This window comes from Cnephaeus nilssonii (assembly GCF_951640355.1).
Source record: "Cnephaeus nilssonii genome assembly, chromosome: X".
NCBI classification, from domain to species: Eukaryota; Metazoa; Chordata; class Mammalia; order Chiroptera; family Vespertilionidae; genus Cnephaeus; species Cnephaeus nilssonii.
The window spans coordinates 19,362,798-19,379,841 of NC_137071.1; the positions used below are offsets into that span (position 1 = coordinate 19,362,798).

The window sequence follows — 17,044 nt, forward strand, 5'->3', positions numbered from 1 at the left end:
TTGTAAATATTTTCTCTCAGCTTGTGGCTTGTCTTTTAATTCTCTTGGGAAAATGTTGTTTTTTAATCCATAAAATTAGAACCCATAGTTGGAAGAGGAACATCACCAATAACTAAGAGTGTATTGAAAAACTGACTTCTCATCTCCCTGAGAATGACACCTTCTGCTGTTTCTCACTACATATTTTATATTTTTCAAACTAGTTAATTATTTAAGTGTTAGTCTTTGAAGTGGCATTATCATATCCCTTTTCTGCTTATCTATGATGCTTCTTTGCGAGACCATTTCACCCTGTACAAGTGTGCTAATGGTTTCAATGATCAAAGCAAGCTCAGATGTGGTATAATAACATTGTCATCCCTAGAACTGTGAGCAGTGGATTCCAGATGATAACAGAAATGATAACTTCTACTTGGATACATCTAAGGGTGCCTCAAAAATTAAATATATGGGTCTTGTGTTTGCAATAACTAAAACACATTATATATATATATATATATATATATATATATATATATATATATATATATATTTCTATTTTTGCTGCTGAGATAGGAAAATGTTCTCTGAAGTGAGGACAAAATGTTTTAGGCTTAATTTCTTCGTATAAGCACTACTAAATGTTTTTCAAATGACAGTGGAACACTGTAGCAAGTACTTCACACCATATCTTCATTTTTACTATGAGGGCTTTACAACTTTTCATCCTATGCTAGGTAAATGTTATTATTTTTGAGTAAGCCTTAAAAATACTGTTGATAAGAAATCATTTCTTCTTGGAGGAAGTTTTAAAAAGATTAGAAAAAATACATTTAAAAACATATATTCCCTTTATTAGCTACTATGAATCTATCAGTAATCTATCCTATATAATAAAAGCCTAATAGGCAAATCAACCAAACAGTGGAACGACCGATCGCTATGATGTGCACTGACCATCAGAGGGCAGACGCTTAATGCAGGAGCTTCCCCCAGCCTGCAGACCCCAGGCCGGCCAAGGAGGGTGCCAATGGCCCCCCCTCACCCCCGATTGTCCCGCAGGTTACCCTGCAGATCGGCTCTGATCACTGGCCAGGCCTAGGGACCCTACACGTGCACAAATTTCATGCACTGGGCCTCTAATCTATCTATAAGAGGGGTCAGTGAACTACAGTTCTAAGGCCGAATTTGGCCCACCACCTATTGTAAACAAGGTTTTACTGGGATACAATCACACTTATTCCTTTATAGAACCTCTATAAATGCTTTTGCACTTCAATAGCTTAGTTGACTTTCTGAACTGCAAAGCCAAAAATATTTACTATTTGTCTCTTTACAGAATAAAAGTTTGCCAACTCCTGATCTAAAACCTTCTTGAATTAATTTACATAATTAACCTACATACTTCTTACTGAAATAGTGTATTCTATAAACTAATAATTTACTTTAAACAATAATGGTTTTTTATTTGCCCCAAATTACATCTTCCAAGCTTCAAAAGGCATCCCCTAATTGCAGTGTGATATGATTTGGTCAATAAATCCCTATTCTCATTAGTGTAGTTAGAAGAACAATGAGACAGAAATCCTATATAATAAAAACATAATATGCTAAATGTCTGGTCATCCAGTCGTCCCTTCAATCAATCAAAGTGTAATATGCTAATGATATGCTAAGGCCGCTCAACTGCTCACTATGATGTGAACTGACCACCAGGGGGCAGAGAGTCAACCAGTCGACCAGTCACTATGATGTTCACTGACCACCAGGGGGCAGATGCTCTCACCAGTAGGTTAGCTTGCTACTGGGGTCTGGCTGATCAGGACTGAGCGAGGCAGCCTGGGCATACCCTGGAGCCCTCCTCCAGTCCGTCCCCAGCTGGCCAATCTCCCACGTCCCTACCCAGCCCCTATCATGCATCAGTGGGGTCCCTCGGCCTGGCCTGTGCCCTCTCGCAATCCGGGACCCCTCAGGGGATGTCAGAGAGCCAGTTTCAGCTCGATCCCGCAGGCCAGGCCAAAGGACCCCACTGGTGCATGAATTCGTGCACTGGGCCTCTAGTAGGAAGATAAAAGGTTTTGTTCTTGATTTCAACAATACTACAAAGCTACAATAACAAGCACAGTATGGTATTGGTATAAAATAGACATATGGAACTGAATAGGGAATCCAGAAATTAACTGACACTTTTGTGGTCAATTAGTCCATGACAAATGAGACAAGAATATACAATGGAGAAATGACAGCCTCTTCAATAAATGGTGGTAGGAAAACTGGACAGCCACATACAAAAGAATGAAACTTGACCACAATTGTACACCATACACAAAAATTAAGTCAAAATTAATTAACGACTTGAACATAAGACCAGAAGTAATAAAATCCCTGGAAGAAAACATGTGGTAAGCTCTTTGGTGATATGTCTTGATGGTATATTTTTTGATCTGACTCCAAAGGCAGTGGCAACAAAAGTGAAAATAAACAAATGGGATTACATCAAACTAAAAAGCTTCTGCACAGCTAAGGAAGCCATCAACAAAATAAAAAGGCAACCTACAGAATGGGAGAAGCTATGTGCAAATCATATATCTGATAATAGGCTAACATCCATAATACATAAAAAGTCATATAGCTCAATAACAATGAAAACCAATACAATTGAATTAAAAAATGGACAGATGATCTGAATAGCCATTTTTCCAAAGAAGATATACAGGACAAGGGGCACATGAAAAAATGCTCAGCATCACAAATCATCAGGAAAATGCAAATCAAAACCACAATGAGATATCACTTCACACCTATTAGAATGGCTATTACCAAAGACATAAGAAATAACAAGAATTGGCGAGGATATGGAAAAATGGAACCCCTATGCACTGTGAGTAGGAATGTAAATTGGTGCAGCCATAGATGGAGGTTCCTCAAAAAATTAAAAATAGAACTACCATATGATCCAGAAAGTGTACTTCTGAGTATACACTGAGTGACCAGATTATTATGATCTCTGAACGCATAATAATCTGGCCACTCAGTATATATATATATATATATATATATATTAGAAGCCCAGTGCATGAATTCGTACATGGGTGGGGTCCAGCCAGCCTGGCCATGGGGAGGGGACATGGCAGTTGGCCGGCCTGCCTGCTGGTCCAACTCCTGGTCGAGGGGACAATTTGCATATTAGCCTTTTATTGTATAGGATATACACTGAGTGGCCAGATTATTATGCGTTCAGAGACCTTAATAATCTGGCCACTCAGTGTATATACAAATAAAACAAAAATACTAATTTAAAAGACATATGTACCCTTATGATCACTGAATAATTATTTACAGTAGCCAAGATATGGAAACAACATAAGTATCCATCAAAGGACAAGTAGATAAAAAAGTATATATAATAGAATACTACTCAGCCATGAAAAAGAATGAAATATTGCTATTTACAATAACATGCATGGTCCTAAAGGGTATTATGCTAAGTAAAATAAGTCAGAGAGAGAAAGACAAATATTGTATGACTTCTCTTATATGTGAACAAAACTCTAAAACAAAACAAACAACAAAATCAGACTCATAGATACAGAGAACAGACTGGTGGATGCCAGAGGGGAGGGGGTCTAATTGGTGAAGGGGATCAAGAAGTGCAAATTTCCAGAGATAAAACCAGTCATGGGAATGTGATGTACAACAGGAAATTCAGTCAGTAATAGTATACTAACGTTGTATGGTGACAGATGGTGACTAAAGTCATCGTGGTGATTATTTCAAAATGTATACAAATGTTGAATCACTATGCTGTATACATGAAATGAATATAATATTGCATGTCAATTATACTTCAATAAAAAAAGATTCTGTCTTGAGTCCTCTCTTATTTAGTTTTCCCAACTATAGCAAGAGGATAATCCTCATTCTTTGTGGATAGTTTTTAAGATCAAAGGAGATAATGTATACTGTAAATAATTTTATTATTAATGATCATATCGATTTTCAAGTTCTATTTTATCCCTTTCCAGCTTCACTGACTATAGTCATAACTTATTTTAGTTGATATCCTCATGGCAGTCTGACCAAGCCTATAACACATTTAGTTATTGTGCTTAAGTGGGTTACTGGCTAGTAGAGAGGTCAGCAATATTCATTTTGATGTGTTCTAACAAGGCTGCTAACTTTACTCCATTTTATTTTCCTGGAAATTCAATATCATCTAGAGGATTTTAGTATTTTTAAGTATATAACCCCTGCTTTATTTTATTTTTTAAATATATTTTTATTGATTTCAGAGGGGAAGGGAGAGGGAGAGAGATAGAAACATCAGTGATGAGAGAGAATCATGGATTGGCTGCCTCCTGCACACCCCACATTGGGGATCGAGCCTGCAACCCGGGTATGTGCCCTGACCAGGAAACAAACTGTGACCTCCTGGTTCATAGGTCAATGCTCAACCATTGAACCATACTGGTTGGGGTAAACCCTTCTTTTAAATGAAATCTTAAGAAGAAGCACATCATGAGAAGCATGCAATGGAGGAAGGCAGTGGACCAGTTGAAAATGGAGATGAAAGGTAAAGGGAGGTTTGGGGACATATTGGAGGTGCATCTTCCTCTTTGAGGGCAGGGGGGGGTATTCAGAAGAGATTATAAACTTTAAGTTTCTGGTTTGTGTGCTTGGTTGGATGAATTCAAAGACAATATTAATTTCAATTATTTTAGACCCAAGTAAACAATAGGGTCCAATTTATTTCTCCCCCCCAAAAAAAGAGTTTACCAAGGAGGTTATGACATTTCTTAAGAGATTAAATGAAGTGCTGCTTACATAGATTTCCTTAATTGATTTTGAAATGTAGCCCAGCACTGGGCTATAGTGCCTTGTGGTCATTTCCAGATAGACTTTTTATAATTCTACTGTTTTGCTGGATTTTTGGCTTTGGACTGCCAAATATAGAACTGGGAGAATAAATAAAGTTAAATAAAAAAACACTGTAGGAGGATCAGACTTATCATCATAATGCCTTTTTTTGTCTCTATTGCCCTGTCTTCCAAGGGAGAAAAAAGAAAGAGAAAAAAGAGAGGGAGGGAGAAGAAGGAAGGCAGGGAAGAAGGAAGGAGAAAGGGAGGGAAGAAAATAAACTATTACACATTTCTTCTTATTGAAATCACTTTCATAGCTATAGGGTTAGTATTTAAGTATCAAGGGTGCTACTGTTTTAGACCTAAATCCACCCACATGGCTTTAATATAAGATTTGGATGTCAAGATAAGAAAGGAGGGAGAAGTATTGCTGTTGAATTTCATTAAAAACATATTACTAAAGAATGAACAGTATGGTAGAATTGATTCCACAGTCTATGGAGTCTATTGCATCATCTGCACTACCAAGATCAAGTATGTTTAATATAAAGGTTAAAGGTAGGCATGAACTTTAGGAATACCCTGTTTTAGAGCCATGCTGTGTCCACTTTAGTAGCTGGTTGTCTTTGGGATAACAATTCTCTCTAAGCTTTACTTCCCTCCTATGGTAAAAAAAAAATGAGAATGTGATACCTATTTCATAAGGCTCTTGTAAGATTTAGCAGAACAATGCACAAGGAATATTTAGCAAAATGCCTGGTACAGAGCAAGGCATTAATGCATGTTAGCTCTAAGATAAATATTAGGTATGATCGGGTCAATGCAAAAGCAAGGTGGAATAATTGAAATAAAAGCAGGCAATATTTTTTTTAAAAAAGCTATAGAACAAGACTATGAGACCTCAGAGACCCTAACAGAGTTCAACATGAAGTGACAATGTTGTTTTGACTAATTTACATCAGACCTTTGTTGTTAAAGCACACCTTCCTCAATATCCTCAATATGATGCATTTATTCACCCAGATAATAGATACAAATGCAGGCATTCAAATGTTGCTTGGAGCCAGAGATCAAGATGGAAATCCCCAGAATCACAGAGATTTGTGTCTATAAACCTGCTTATTATATTCATATTCAAGGAGGTTGGAAGAGATAGTGTCAGCTTTTTAACCAAAATCTTTCTATTACCTCTCCCTGTTGGGGTTGTAGCACATACTGTGAATGACCTCCAGAGATCCTCAAGCTGTATGCAGAGAGCAAATTGAATCTGAAAGCTTTATTAGACAAGTTTGTCTTTCAGCTGATGGGAGAGGATGTCAGCCGTATTGGCAAAAATAAAATTTCTTATGAAACAGGGTCCTGACCTTGAAAACAAATTTCAATTCAAAGTGCACAATTCAATTCTGAGTTATGTTCTTATTTGTTAAACATGGAGTGCAGGTTCAAAAGAAAAAGGCACATTTCATCTCAAACAAATAAGAATCTGTAAGAAAAATAATGGGACTTCTCTTTTGATCTTGCTGGACTTCGTAAGCAAAAAAAAAAAAAAATGCTTATCACCAAATCATAGGTTTTTAAAAAAATCTATAATAATAAAAGCATAATATGCTAATTAGAGCCGATGTCCTTCTGGCCAACCTTCCAGATGAAGCCGAGGCTGCAAGGGAAGCCTGGGGCCTGGAGGGAAGCCTGGGTCCCAGGTGCCAGAGGGAAGCTGGTGCTGGCAGCTGGGGGAAGGAAGGCCTACTCTTGTAAGAATTTCGTGCATCGGGCTTCTAGTACACTAATATTCTAGGAAACAACTTTTTTACTCTCTTCAATATAGGAAGTAAAATTACCTCTTCCATTTAAAATCCATAGTAAACATTGTAGGGAGTTTATTTATATCTTCTATCCATAAATTTCTTCAAGAGCAAAGACTAATCCTGGAAAACTAAAGTGACATTGGAGATTGACTAATTTTTTTATTTCAATATTGTTTCCCATTTTTTTAGTGGCATGCTATTTAGTTCCTGCTGTTCAATGCTGGAGAACAATGACTTTTTTTTAAAAAAAGTTGTGATAATGACCTCTGAAGCAAGAATCGAAAGTATTATAATTTTGACTTTCTTTTTCTTATTTTCCTTTATCGATTAAGGTATTACATATGTGTCCTTATCCTGCCATTGCCCCTCCCAAACCCATTCATGCCCTCACCACCCTGGTGTCTGTGTCCATTGGTTATGCTTACATGCATGCATACAAGTCCTTTGGTTGATCTCTTCCCCTTACCCCCACCCTCTCCTACCTTCCCTCTGAGGATTGAGCATCTGATCAATGCTTCTCCATCTTTGGGTCTGTTTTTGTTAATCAGTTTATGTTGTTCATTATAATCCACAGATGAGTGAGATCATGTGATATTTATCTTTCTCTGACTGACTTCCTTTTTCTATTGTAGGTCTATATTACAATTTAGAAACTGGTGCAATTAGTAGTGTTAGCAATTTTGCCTCAATATTAGCATAGCTAAATTGAATGTCTCATGAAATCATCATGGGCTGACAAGCACTCTGGGAAATAAGATTAAACATATTTTATTAAAAATATTGAAGATGAGGGAAGAAATAAATTATATAAATTTTAAGAGGAAGAGAGCATGTGAGACTGTCAAGTACAGGTTCTCAAACTGGGTATCAGGACATAGTTAGGAATGAGAGTTAAGGAATGAGATGGGGGATAGAGTTAAGCTGCAAAATTTTCATCAAATCCATAGCATATTTCTTTTTTACTTATCCTGTAGTCTTAAAAATTAGTATGTATCTCTGATAATATGAGGATAAACATATCTGTTAGCTGTATCTAAGAAGAAAAAAAGTTGATACATGTAAGAATACTGACGAGCATTGAGATCAAATTCAGGAGATGTGGATTGAAGTCCAGATTCTGCCACTCAATCTCTTTGGTATTATAATTACACAGTAGGTTGACTTATTTGATCCAACCCTAAAATACATGTTTATTGGGTCAAAATATATTAAACACCTACTATGTGCTAATCATTGAATAAAATTGCATACATATTAGGAAATGAAAACTAAAAAATTACATAAATAACTTAGTAATCAAAATAATGATAAGGATATGAAAGAGAAAAGTATGCTTCGAGAGTGTATAATAGGAGGCTCAAGGAAAGAGCCTGTAGAATAAAAGGCATAGCTGAGAGCTAAAGGATGAATCAGGGGAGAGAATATCCAGGCTAGAGATTAGTACATGTGGAAACCCTGAGCTCAGTAAGAAGTAGACATACTAAAGGAACTGAAGAAAGCCAGAGAGGTTGGAGTTTGAGGAAAAGGGGAGACAGTAGAACAAGAAGGGTAAGTATGGGCACTATCACATAAGACTTGGACAAGCAAACAGAGGGAGAAGAGCATGTTGACCCTCCCTTCTCTCCTTGAATGCAGGAAATAAATCTCCCTATGAAAGGTATCCTCCTCCTTGCACCAAAGGGGCTGAGAGAGAAACTTATTGCTAGAGTTAAGAAAACCAAAGCTCAGAAGGCTTGTAAGCATACATGCATAAAACAGACAATAGTGTGGTGAAGGCCTGGGGAGGGGTCGGGAGCAGGATGGAGGATATCAAGGGGTGGGGGGAGGGATACAGGGGACATCTATAATACTTTCAACAATAAAGATAAATTAGAAAAAAAACATTATTACTATATTTTTGCTAATTTACTACTAAGCTCTCTTTCTGTTTGGATTCCTTACTAATGAGCACCCAAACCTAAATTTCTTCCTATCAATTCTTCCAAACTTATTGTTTCTTTGTCTAAAAAATATAATAATCTGGGCTAGTTCATCATTTCACTGAGTATCATTTATGATCTCCTATATGTATGTATTAAATTGTTTTTCCCCTCCTGTTAATCTGATCTTGTGTTGATTTTATTAGTCCAGCCATAAGAACTCAAAAGGGATAGGAGGGGGAAATGTCTCTCTCCCCAACAATGGCACCTCTTTTGTGTTTCTGAGAAGGATGGCACAACCCCACTGGAGACCTCTGGTGTGGAATATGCCTCAGAGTTACCCTACAAGGAGTGAAAAAAAATGGGATATTCATCCATCAACTGCTGCCCATTGAGTGTTGCTCCAGGAATGATTCCTCCCCAGCATTACAACCTGCTCTGCAAGTGGGTGAGTTTCTCCTATGGCCAGAGAAATGTCTGGGCAGAATCACAGGTACTTGAATTTAGAAGCCTATCTATATCAAGAGCAGAGTGGACTTATTGGACCACATTGATAATCCAATACGGAGTCACCGTCAGCTATGTCAGTTATGTCAAATGCTATGTGAAGACTGAGTTACTAGTAATGGGATGTAATGGGAATGCCCTTAGGAGGGGCCCAGAACATCCCAAGCCACAAGTCTGAACACTTGGATAAAGACTGCATCTGGGCACCAATATGAGTAAGACCTCCACCCCTGGTGGTCTATAAGAACTCAGAACTCTGACCATCTAACACTTGAGACTAGGTATACCACAGGTCATGTTTGGAACTCTGCTGGACTTCAACTCTACCTGACCTGACCTGTGTCACCACTGGAGCCACCTGACTTGTGATTGACGTCCACTTCTCCACCTGGGGACACACCAGTGACTGGGACTTCACACTGGATGCTCACTCTGCTTTCTTCTGTCACTTAAGCTCCCATTTTCTGTGTGTAACCTGTGTGTGACTCTATTGGCTTATTGAGGAGGTCTCCCCTAATAAACCTGGCATTGTGAAAAGATATAAATGTGTGTGATACTCTCTTCAGGGATGCCCTCTTGCTCAAGACAAAGTCTCAGGCATTAAAGGCCAATTTTGAACCACCTTATATCTTCAGGTTTTTGTGAATAAAGTGTTATTGGGACACAGCCATGCCCATTTATTTATACACTACAGGCCCGGTGCATGAAAATTCATGCACTGGAGCAGGGGTCCCTCAGCCCAGCCTGCCCTCTCTCATAGTCCGGGAGTCCTCAGGGGCAGGAGGCTACCCGGCAATCAGGGGAAGGCAACGCCCCTATCACACCTCTGCTGCTGCCACTGCTGGTAGCGCAAGCCTCGGTCGCCCCTGGTTACCTGAGCCTTGGGCAGCCATGGGCAGCTGGGCAGCTGCCATCCAAGGCTTGCCTGCACCTTGGGCATCAGCTGGGCAGTCAACATCCGAGGCTTGCCTGCACCTCGGGCTGGCTCTGGGTGGCTGGGGGGCTGAAGGGACTGGGGGACTCTGGAGGCAGGCGTGTGGAGCGACCGTGTGCCTGCTGCCCCGGCATGGCTGAGGGGACTGGGCACCACCATTTTGTGGCTGTGGGTGCCATCATCGTTGAGGGTGGGGCAATTAGCATAGTCCCTCCTTATTGGCTGTGGGCGCCTCTTTCTTTGTGATGGCATGAGCATGAGGGTCAATTAGCATATTCCCTCTTTATTAGATAGGATTGCCTGTGGTCTGGCTACTTTCAGAATATAATGACAAAGTTAATCTTATGATCCACAAAGCAGAAAATATCCACTATCTGGCTCTTTACAAAAAGTGTGTGTTGATCCCTTATCTAGGTGGTAGCACAATTGGGATTAGAATTTAGGCTTCTTGACCTCTAGGGCAGCACTTTTATAATTACATTTGAGACTTGCTCTCCCTAAAATTCATTACAGGAAGAGATGATTTTATCAGTGTTTAATAAACTAGTAATCTCTATTAACGGTCACTTCCATGTGTCTATATATACAATGTTCATTCATTTAATAGTTATTATGCTGGGGCATTTGAAAAACTTCAATATCCTGATTTGGAGTCTTCATATTAAGTATGTTCTATATGCAATTTCTTTCGAAAATGCTAAATTGGGTATTGTAGAATATGAATGTTCCCAGACCCAGCAGCTTGTGGTTAAGAAAGAATTCACATTGACATTTGCAACCAGATTTGATGGCTCTTTGCCTCCATCTGCCATGCAGGCCTTCAGTCCAATGGAAAGTCCTATCTACTTAAATGTTTCTGAGAATCTCTAGGGAAGCTTCATATAAGCATGGCTATTCTCCCCACAGGTCTCTGAGCTGTTCTGCTAGGCAAATACTATACTAACTGGGCTTAGAGTGCTTTCCATCTACTTGAACTTCCAAGCTACAAAGTCTTTGGGGGGAGGGAAGAGGAATGGTGGTGCTAAAATAACATGGAGTTCCCTTTGTCATCCATAGCATTGGATGTCACTTAAATTCCACTCCATGTTGCATGCAGGAGTAGGGATGAACTCCTCCACTCATCATAGGCTTATGAGAGTAGCTCTTAAATGAGCAGCAGCATCACCATCACCTGGGGACTTTTTAGAGATTCTAATTCTCATATTCACTCTAGATCTACTGAATCAGTAACTGGGGTTGAAGCCAAACAATCTGCGTTCTAATGATAAATGGGTGATTTTAATGTATGGTTAAGTTTGAGAACCACAGACATAGGACATTGGATGCAGACTAACATTGTCATTCATGTCTGCTTCCCCTACCCATTTCCCTAATATAGTTGTTTGTGTGCAAAGATGACCATAAAAAACCTCCCATTCCTGTATGTAAGCCCCTGTGCAATGATATTATAGCTTCTCCCTTCAGGAAGTGAAGTCTATTTTTATATCCCTTGAATCTTAACTGGCCTTACAACTTGCTTTGACCAATAGAATCTAGCAGAAGTGATGTTGTATGAGTCCAGGCATCAAGAGGTGTAGCTTCCATTCTTACCCTTTCAAAATGCTGTCCTGAGAATGCTACATAATGAAGCTCAGTCCAGCCTACTGGAGGATGAGAGGCCTTGTAAGGAACCAATCAAATTGATAGTAAGCTGTCAGACATCTGAGTGAGTTCATTTTAGACCATCTAACTCCTGTTGAGTTGCCAGATAACTCCATGTACACAAATGGCTCCTAGAAAGACATTCAGAATAACTATCCAGCTAATCATAGCCTAATATGCAGACCCACAGAATCATGACCAAGTAAATAATTCTTGTTTTAACACATTACATTTGGAGTGTTTTTATGTAGAGATAGATAACATACACTCAGGTGTCCAAGCAACTGATTGCAAAGAATTTTTTTTTATTTTTCCAACATGACTATTAATCTTGTAAATTGAAACAATTTAAACAGCTCAGAGAGGACCATCTCATCCGCAGAGTATTACATAATTTAAGTAAGCTGACACAAAGAAACTTGGTTTGGTATTTTTTAAAAAGACCTTTGGGCTTCACTTTCCATACATATAAGAGAATATTCAACCAGATGACAATTTCAACGATTATTCTAAGTCCAGAGTTCTATAATTCTAAAAGATTCAGAGTTCTAGAATTCTAAGAAATTCAAATAGAGTAAACTGATTTCTATTAAGTAGAAAAGACATAGCAATATATCTCACTTTTATTCCCCATACATCAAATATTGAGTTAAATAACATTAACTACTGGCTAGCTGCCTTCATATCTACAATTTCCATTAGGTTCTTGAACAAAGAGATAGTGCAAGGCACAGCAAAAACAAAACAAAACAAACAAAGCAAAACACAACACAGGTTTTGGAGCCTGACACACTTGGATTGGAATCTTGGCTCAGTTTCTTCCCAGCTGTGTGGCCTTAATCTAGCTATTTCCCCTCCAAGCCTTGGATTCTTACTTTTATAAAAATTGCTTATAACCATATGCTCTTTGCAATTATTTGGAAGATAAGGACATATGTAAAAGCAGCTAGCACGATAGTATAATGAAATTTACTATGATGAATTATAAATTACATTATATTAAAATGTAATAGGTGAAATAATCATATATCTAAACCACATTACAAATCAGATTTTTTAAATACTGTATTTGTGATTAACTTTCTGGACGTCAGGAATTTGAGTAATTCTTAATTCTGATGTTTAAACCAGATGTTAAAGAAAAAAAAATTTTGTTTGAATAAAAGTAGCTCTGGATCTACCTGAATCTCTATTGATTCTTTTCATTCAACATTTGTGGATTTAACATTTTTACTTTATGCCCAGCTCTGTGTCAGTTTACTATAAGGGATGAATACTCCTGCTTTTGAGAAAATTCCTCTCTCCTTCACTTCTTCATCTCTGGCCCAAGCTTAACCAGTTATCACCAGTGGCTTGGAGCTGCGGCTATTCCCAGACTTTCACTACCGGCAGCAATGTGGAGGGACAAGGTGGTGGCAAGGAGTGGTAGGGGGAGATGATACTCTTAGGTCTGGGAGAGGTAAGTAGGGCATAAAAATGTCTTCCACTGTTTTGGCCACATGTACCCTTGCTCTCTGCTTTGGATTCATTAATCTCCTTGATATTTTTCCATCTTGCTCCAGTTCAAGGCCTTTACTCTGGTTGTTCTCTCTCTTTCTGGAGTAATTCCCCCCAGATATACATATGGCTCACTTTCTCATTACTAACAGCTTTTTGGTATTCTCAAATGTTATCTTGAAAGAGAAGCTTCCCTGTATAGAAAGTTATGTTCTCATATTCACTCCCTTTGACTTGTCTCCTGTCTTCTTGTTCTTCATAACTGTGTTTCTCAAACTTCAGTGTGTACACAAATCACATGGGGATGCTATTCAAACACAGATTATGAATCATTAGGTCTAGGGTGGGGCCTGAGACTCTGCATCTCTAAAATGCCCATTTGACGTCAATCTTCGAACTACACTCTATAATATTAATATCAAGATAGTATCTATTCTTTTTATTAGCTCATCACTTTTCTCTTCCAGAGTACATATTTTATGAAAGGAGGGACTTTATCTTATTCTATGCTGCATCCTCAGCACCTCATATGATGTCCAATACATGAAAGTTATTCAATAATATTTATTAAATGGATGAATCATACCTGTTGGTGAAAATCAAAATTGGAATTTTAAGTGTATTTTCCATTAGAAAGATTATTGTTACACTTAAGTACTTTACAGGTGAAATAGATTATTGTGCTCTGGCTTTGTAATCCGCCTACCATGAGTAAAGTGACTTAAACAGAGGCATAAACCCATAATTATGTTCAGAGTTCAACAAACTTATCAACAAATCATTGGAACCCAATCTCTTTACAGAGTTAGAGAGTTGAACATATGACAGAAAGGTAGTGAACAAATATCAATAATTTGTGCTGAGGGAACCAAAAATTACAGATCTAAAAAAAAAGTAGCCCTAGCTTGTTTGGCTTAGTGGATAGGGTGTTGGCTTGCGGACTGAAGGGTCCCTGGTTCAATTCTGGTCAAGAGCACATGCCTGGGTTTCGGGCTCAATCCCCAGTAGGGGGTGTGCAGGAGGCAACCAATCAATGATTCTCTCTCATCATTGATGTTTCTATCTCTCTCTCCCTCTCCCTTCTTCTCTGAAATAAAAATATATTAAAATAATAAAAAATATGAAGAAATAAAACTGGTATACTTAATTAAATATAAACCCTGATATAGCAATTTTACTGTCCTGAATGATTAAAAAAAGGAATGCTTGCATATCATTTTCAAGTCTTCAATGTCATTAAATCCAACTCTGATGACTGTGCAGAAACCCTAGGGGGCACATGAAACACACTGTCCCCAGATTGTATGGCCTCTTTTAACACAAGAACTATTTGTGCCTTCTATTGAATTATCATTGTGCTACCGTGGGTGTTATATTTCTACTTGATATAAAATAAATATAAACTTTACTTGAAGAACCAGTCACTATGCTTTAATACTTCAATCACTTGATCTTTTAAAAGTAAACAAGGCAAAAACTACAACAACAAAACAAAGATGTTTTAGCCCTGCATATTTATAGGATTGGTATAGCAAAGAACTTTTCTAGCTCTTTTCCCCGAGGCAGCCTTAACATTACAATGAGATTTTATGCATACCTTCTACTAACAAATGACTAGAAAGTGAAATAAAAGACTGAAAATACGCAGTGAAAATAAAAATTAAAACTATAGTTAAATGAAGAAACATTCCTCCCCCATGCCTGCTTTTAGGAGTCATGGTCTCTTTTTCTTTTGTTTGAACCAAAAATCAAAGCTCTTAAAATTGTTTTGAAATGGAACAGGGAGAGGGGCTAGGAGGACTGTGTTTCTGTGGTTTCAGGAATTTGTTTAGGCATATTTGAAGAATATTGTCTAAATTATACAGGAATCATTGAAAATGAACCCTCATGCATTAGTACTAGGGGGTACTCTGGTGCTCCTTCCTAATCCCCTGTTCAGGGACAATACACCTATCCCTGATGCTGGGAGTATTGGTTGTTAATGGTGTTCCTTAACTAGCAATTGCCTTTGGCCCCAGAAAATACTTCCCAGGCCTCCCTTTCCTCCCTGTGGGCAGTCCATGAGCAATGAATAGCTAGGTCAGGAATATAAAGACCAGGCCCTCACCCTACAATTCAGGACAGCTCTGCAGAGCCAGCCTAGTTCTAAGGCTCCCATGGAATCAGCTGATGGATTCGGCCTCTGTCATAGTCAAATCACCCTTCAGCCTCTTCCACTCTCTGCTCCCAAGTACCTTTCTTCATCATAGGTGTATCTCCATAAAACACACTCCACTATACTTTTGTCATCCAATACTCTGAATCAGAGTCCATTTCTAAGGAACCTACTCTAAGGCATTTTGTATAGTAAATAATACAAAGTTTTATTCCTATTTTAAGAATTGCAACAAATTTTCCCTTTCACCCAGACATCGCATCACTATTGTGCTTTTGAGCAAATGGCGACAGCCAAAGGGAATGTGATCCAGTATACTTACAGGCTCCAACAGTGGCCAGTCCAGGAGCTGGGCCAGGTTGCTTTGCCCTCAGCTCTTGAAGTAAACGGGTTACCGCCTTCCACTCAGAGCTCAGATCTTCTAACTTCCTCTTTAATAGAAAAGCATACATGTTATTTGATTAACATCTTAAAGATAACTTAATTCAGGAACTTATTAATTCATTTTTGAGAATACATTATTGTATTTCTATTGTATTTCACCTGTAAGTTAATTATTCTGGGTAAAATTCCTTTCCAATTTACCATAATTATTTTAGCCAACCACCCTAGAAATATTTACCAATTATTTGCTGCATACAGGGCTTTTGCTCCAGGCACAATTTCGTTTAAAGGAAGTGGAATGCAGACATTACAAAAATAAAAACAAATCAACCATCAAAAAACAGTGTCATTTCAGTAATTGGCTTGAATCTTGTAAATAGTATCTAGTGTGGCTACATATGAGAATTGTCCAGAGAACATTAAAAATATCCTAATACCCTGGCTCATGACAAATCAATTATATTAGAATCTGACCAAGGCAAGGGTATAAAGGCTCAGTCAATAGGGCTCAAAGTTGGGCCATTTTGAAGGGCCATTTCAGCCGCAGGGCTCCCAGTAGAGTCAGCCAAGCCTGTATAGGTTAGTTCTGTGCTAGTATATGTTTACAACTGGCTTTCTTGGGGTGGTAGGAAAAGGCCCTGATTTTAGTGTTTGTCCATTTCTGTGGTGTAAATATTCCCCATAGCCATGTTTAAGTTCTCAAGATAATGTCAAGTAGCTCCCCAAATGCCTGAAAATTTGAAAATGGGCTCACATGAGCAGATACAAGCTGGCTCCAGTACACCACTGGGTAGCCATATGATCACAGTAATCCCTCCTTATCTGTGGAAGATGTGTTCCAATACACCTGTAGATGTCTGAAACCATGGTTAGTACCAACCCTTATATATACTATGCTTTTTCCTTACTGTATATATACACCCAAGTTAAAGTTTAATTTATAAATTAGGTGCAGTAAGAGATTAACTAGAATAACTAATAATAAAATAGAATAATTATAACAATATGCTGTAATGAAAGATATGTAAATGGCTTTGGAGTCCTTACTAAGTAAAATAAGGGTTACTTGAATACAAGCATTGCAATACTGTGACAGTCAACCTTATAACCAATGGCTACTAAGTGACTAACAGATAGGGAATGTATACAGCATGGAGATACTGGACAAAGGGATGATTCACACCCCAGGCAAGATAGAACAGGAAGGTGTCAAATTTCCTCACATCAATCAGAACAGCACACAATTTAAAACTTATTAATTGTTTATCTCTGAAATTTTCCATTTAATATTTTCAGATCACGCCTGACCATGGACCGGTAATTGATACTGTGAAAAGCGAAAGAAACTGCAAAAAACAAAATTT

General features: G+C 38.2%; 1 protein-coding gene across 2 annotated transcripts in view; it reads right to left on the reverse strand.

Annotated features, from left to right (window-relative positions):
• DMD (dystrophin) overlaps window positions 1-17,044 on the reverse strand; it is a 2,362,317-nt gene that overhangs the window by 762,851 nt on the left and 1,582,422 nt on the right. For both annotated transcript variants that reach the window (XM_079764882.1, XM_079764883.1), the window contains exon 50: window positions 15,619-15,727. In XM_079764882.1, the coding sequence (XP_079621008.1) occupies window positions 15,619-15,727 (109 nt within the window). The remainder of the gene's footprint in view (window positions 1-15,618; window positions 15,728-17,044) is intronic.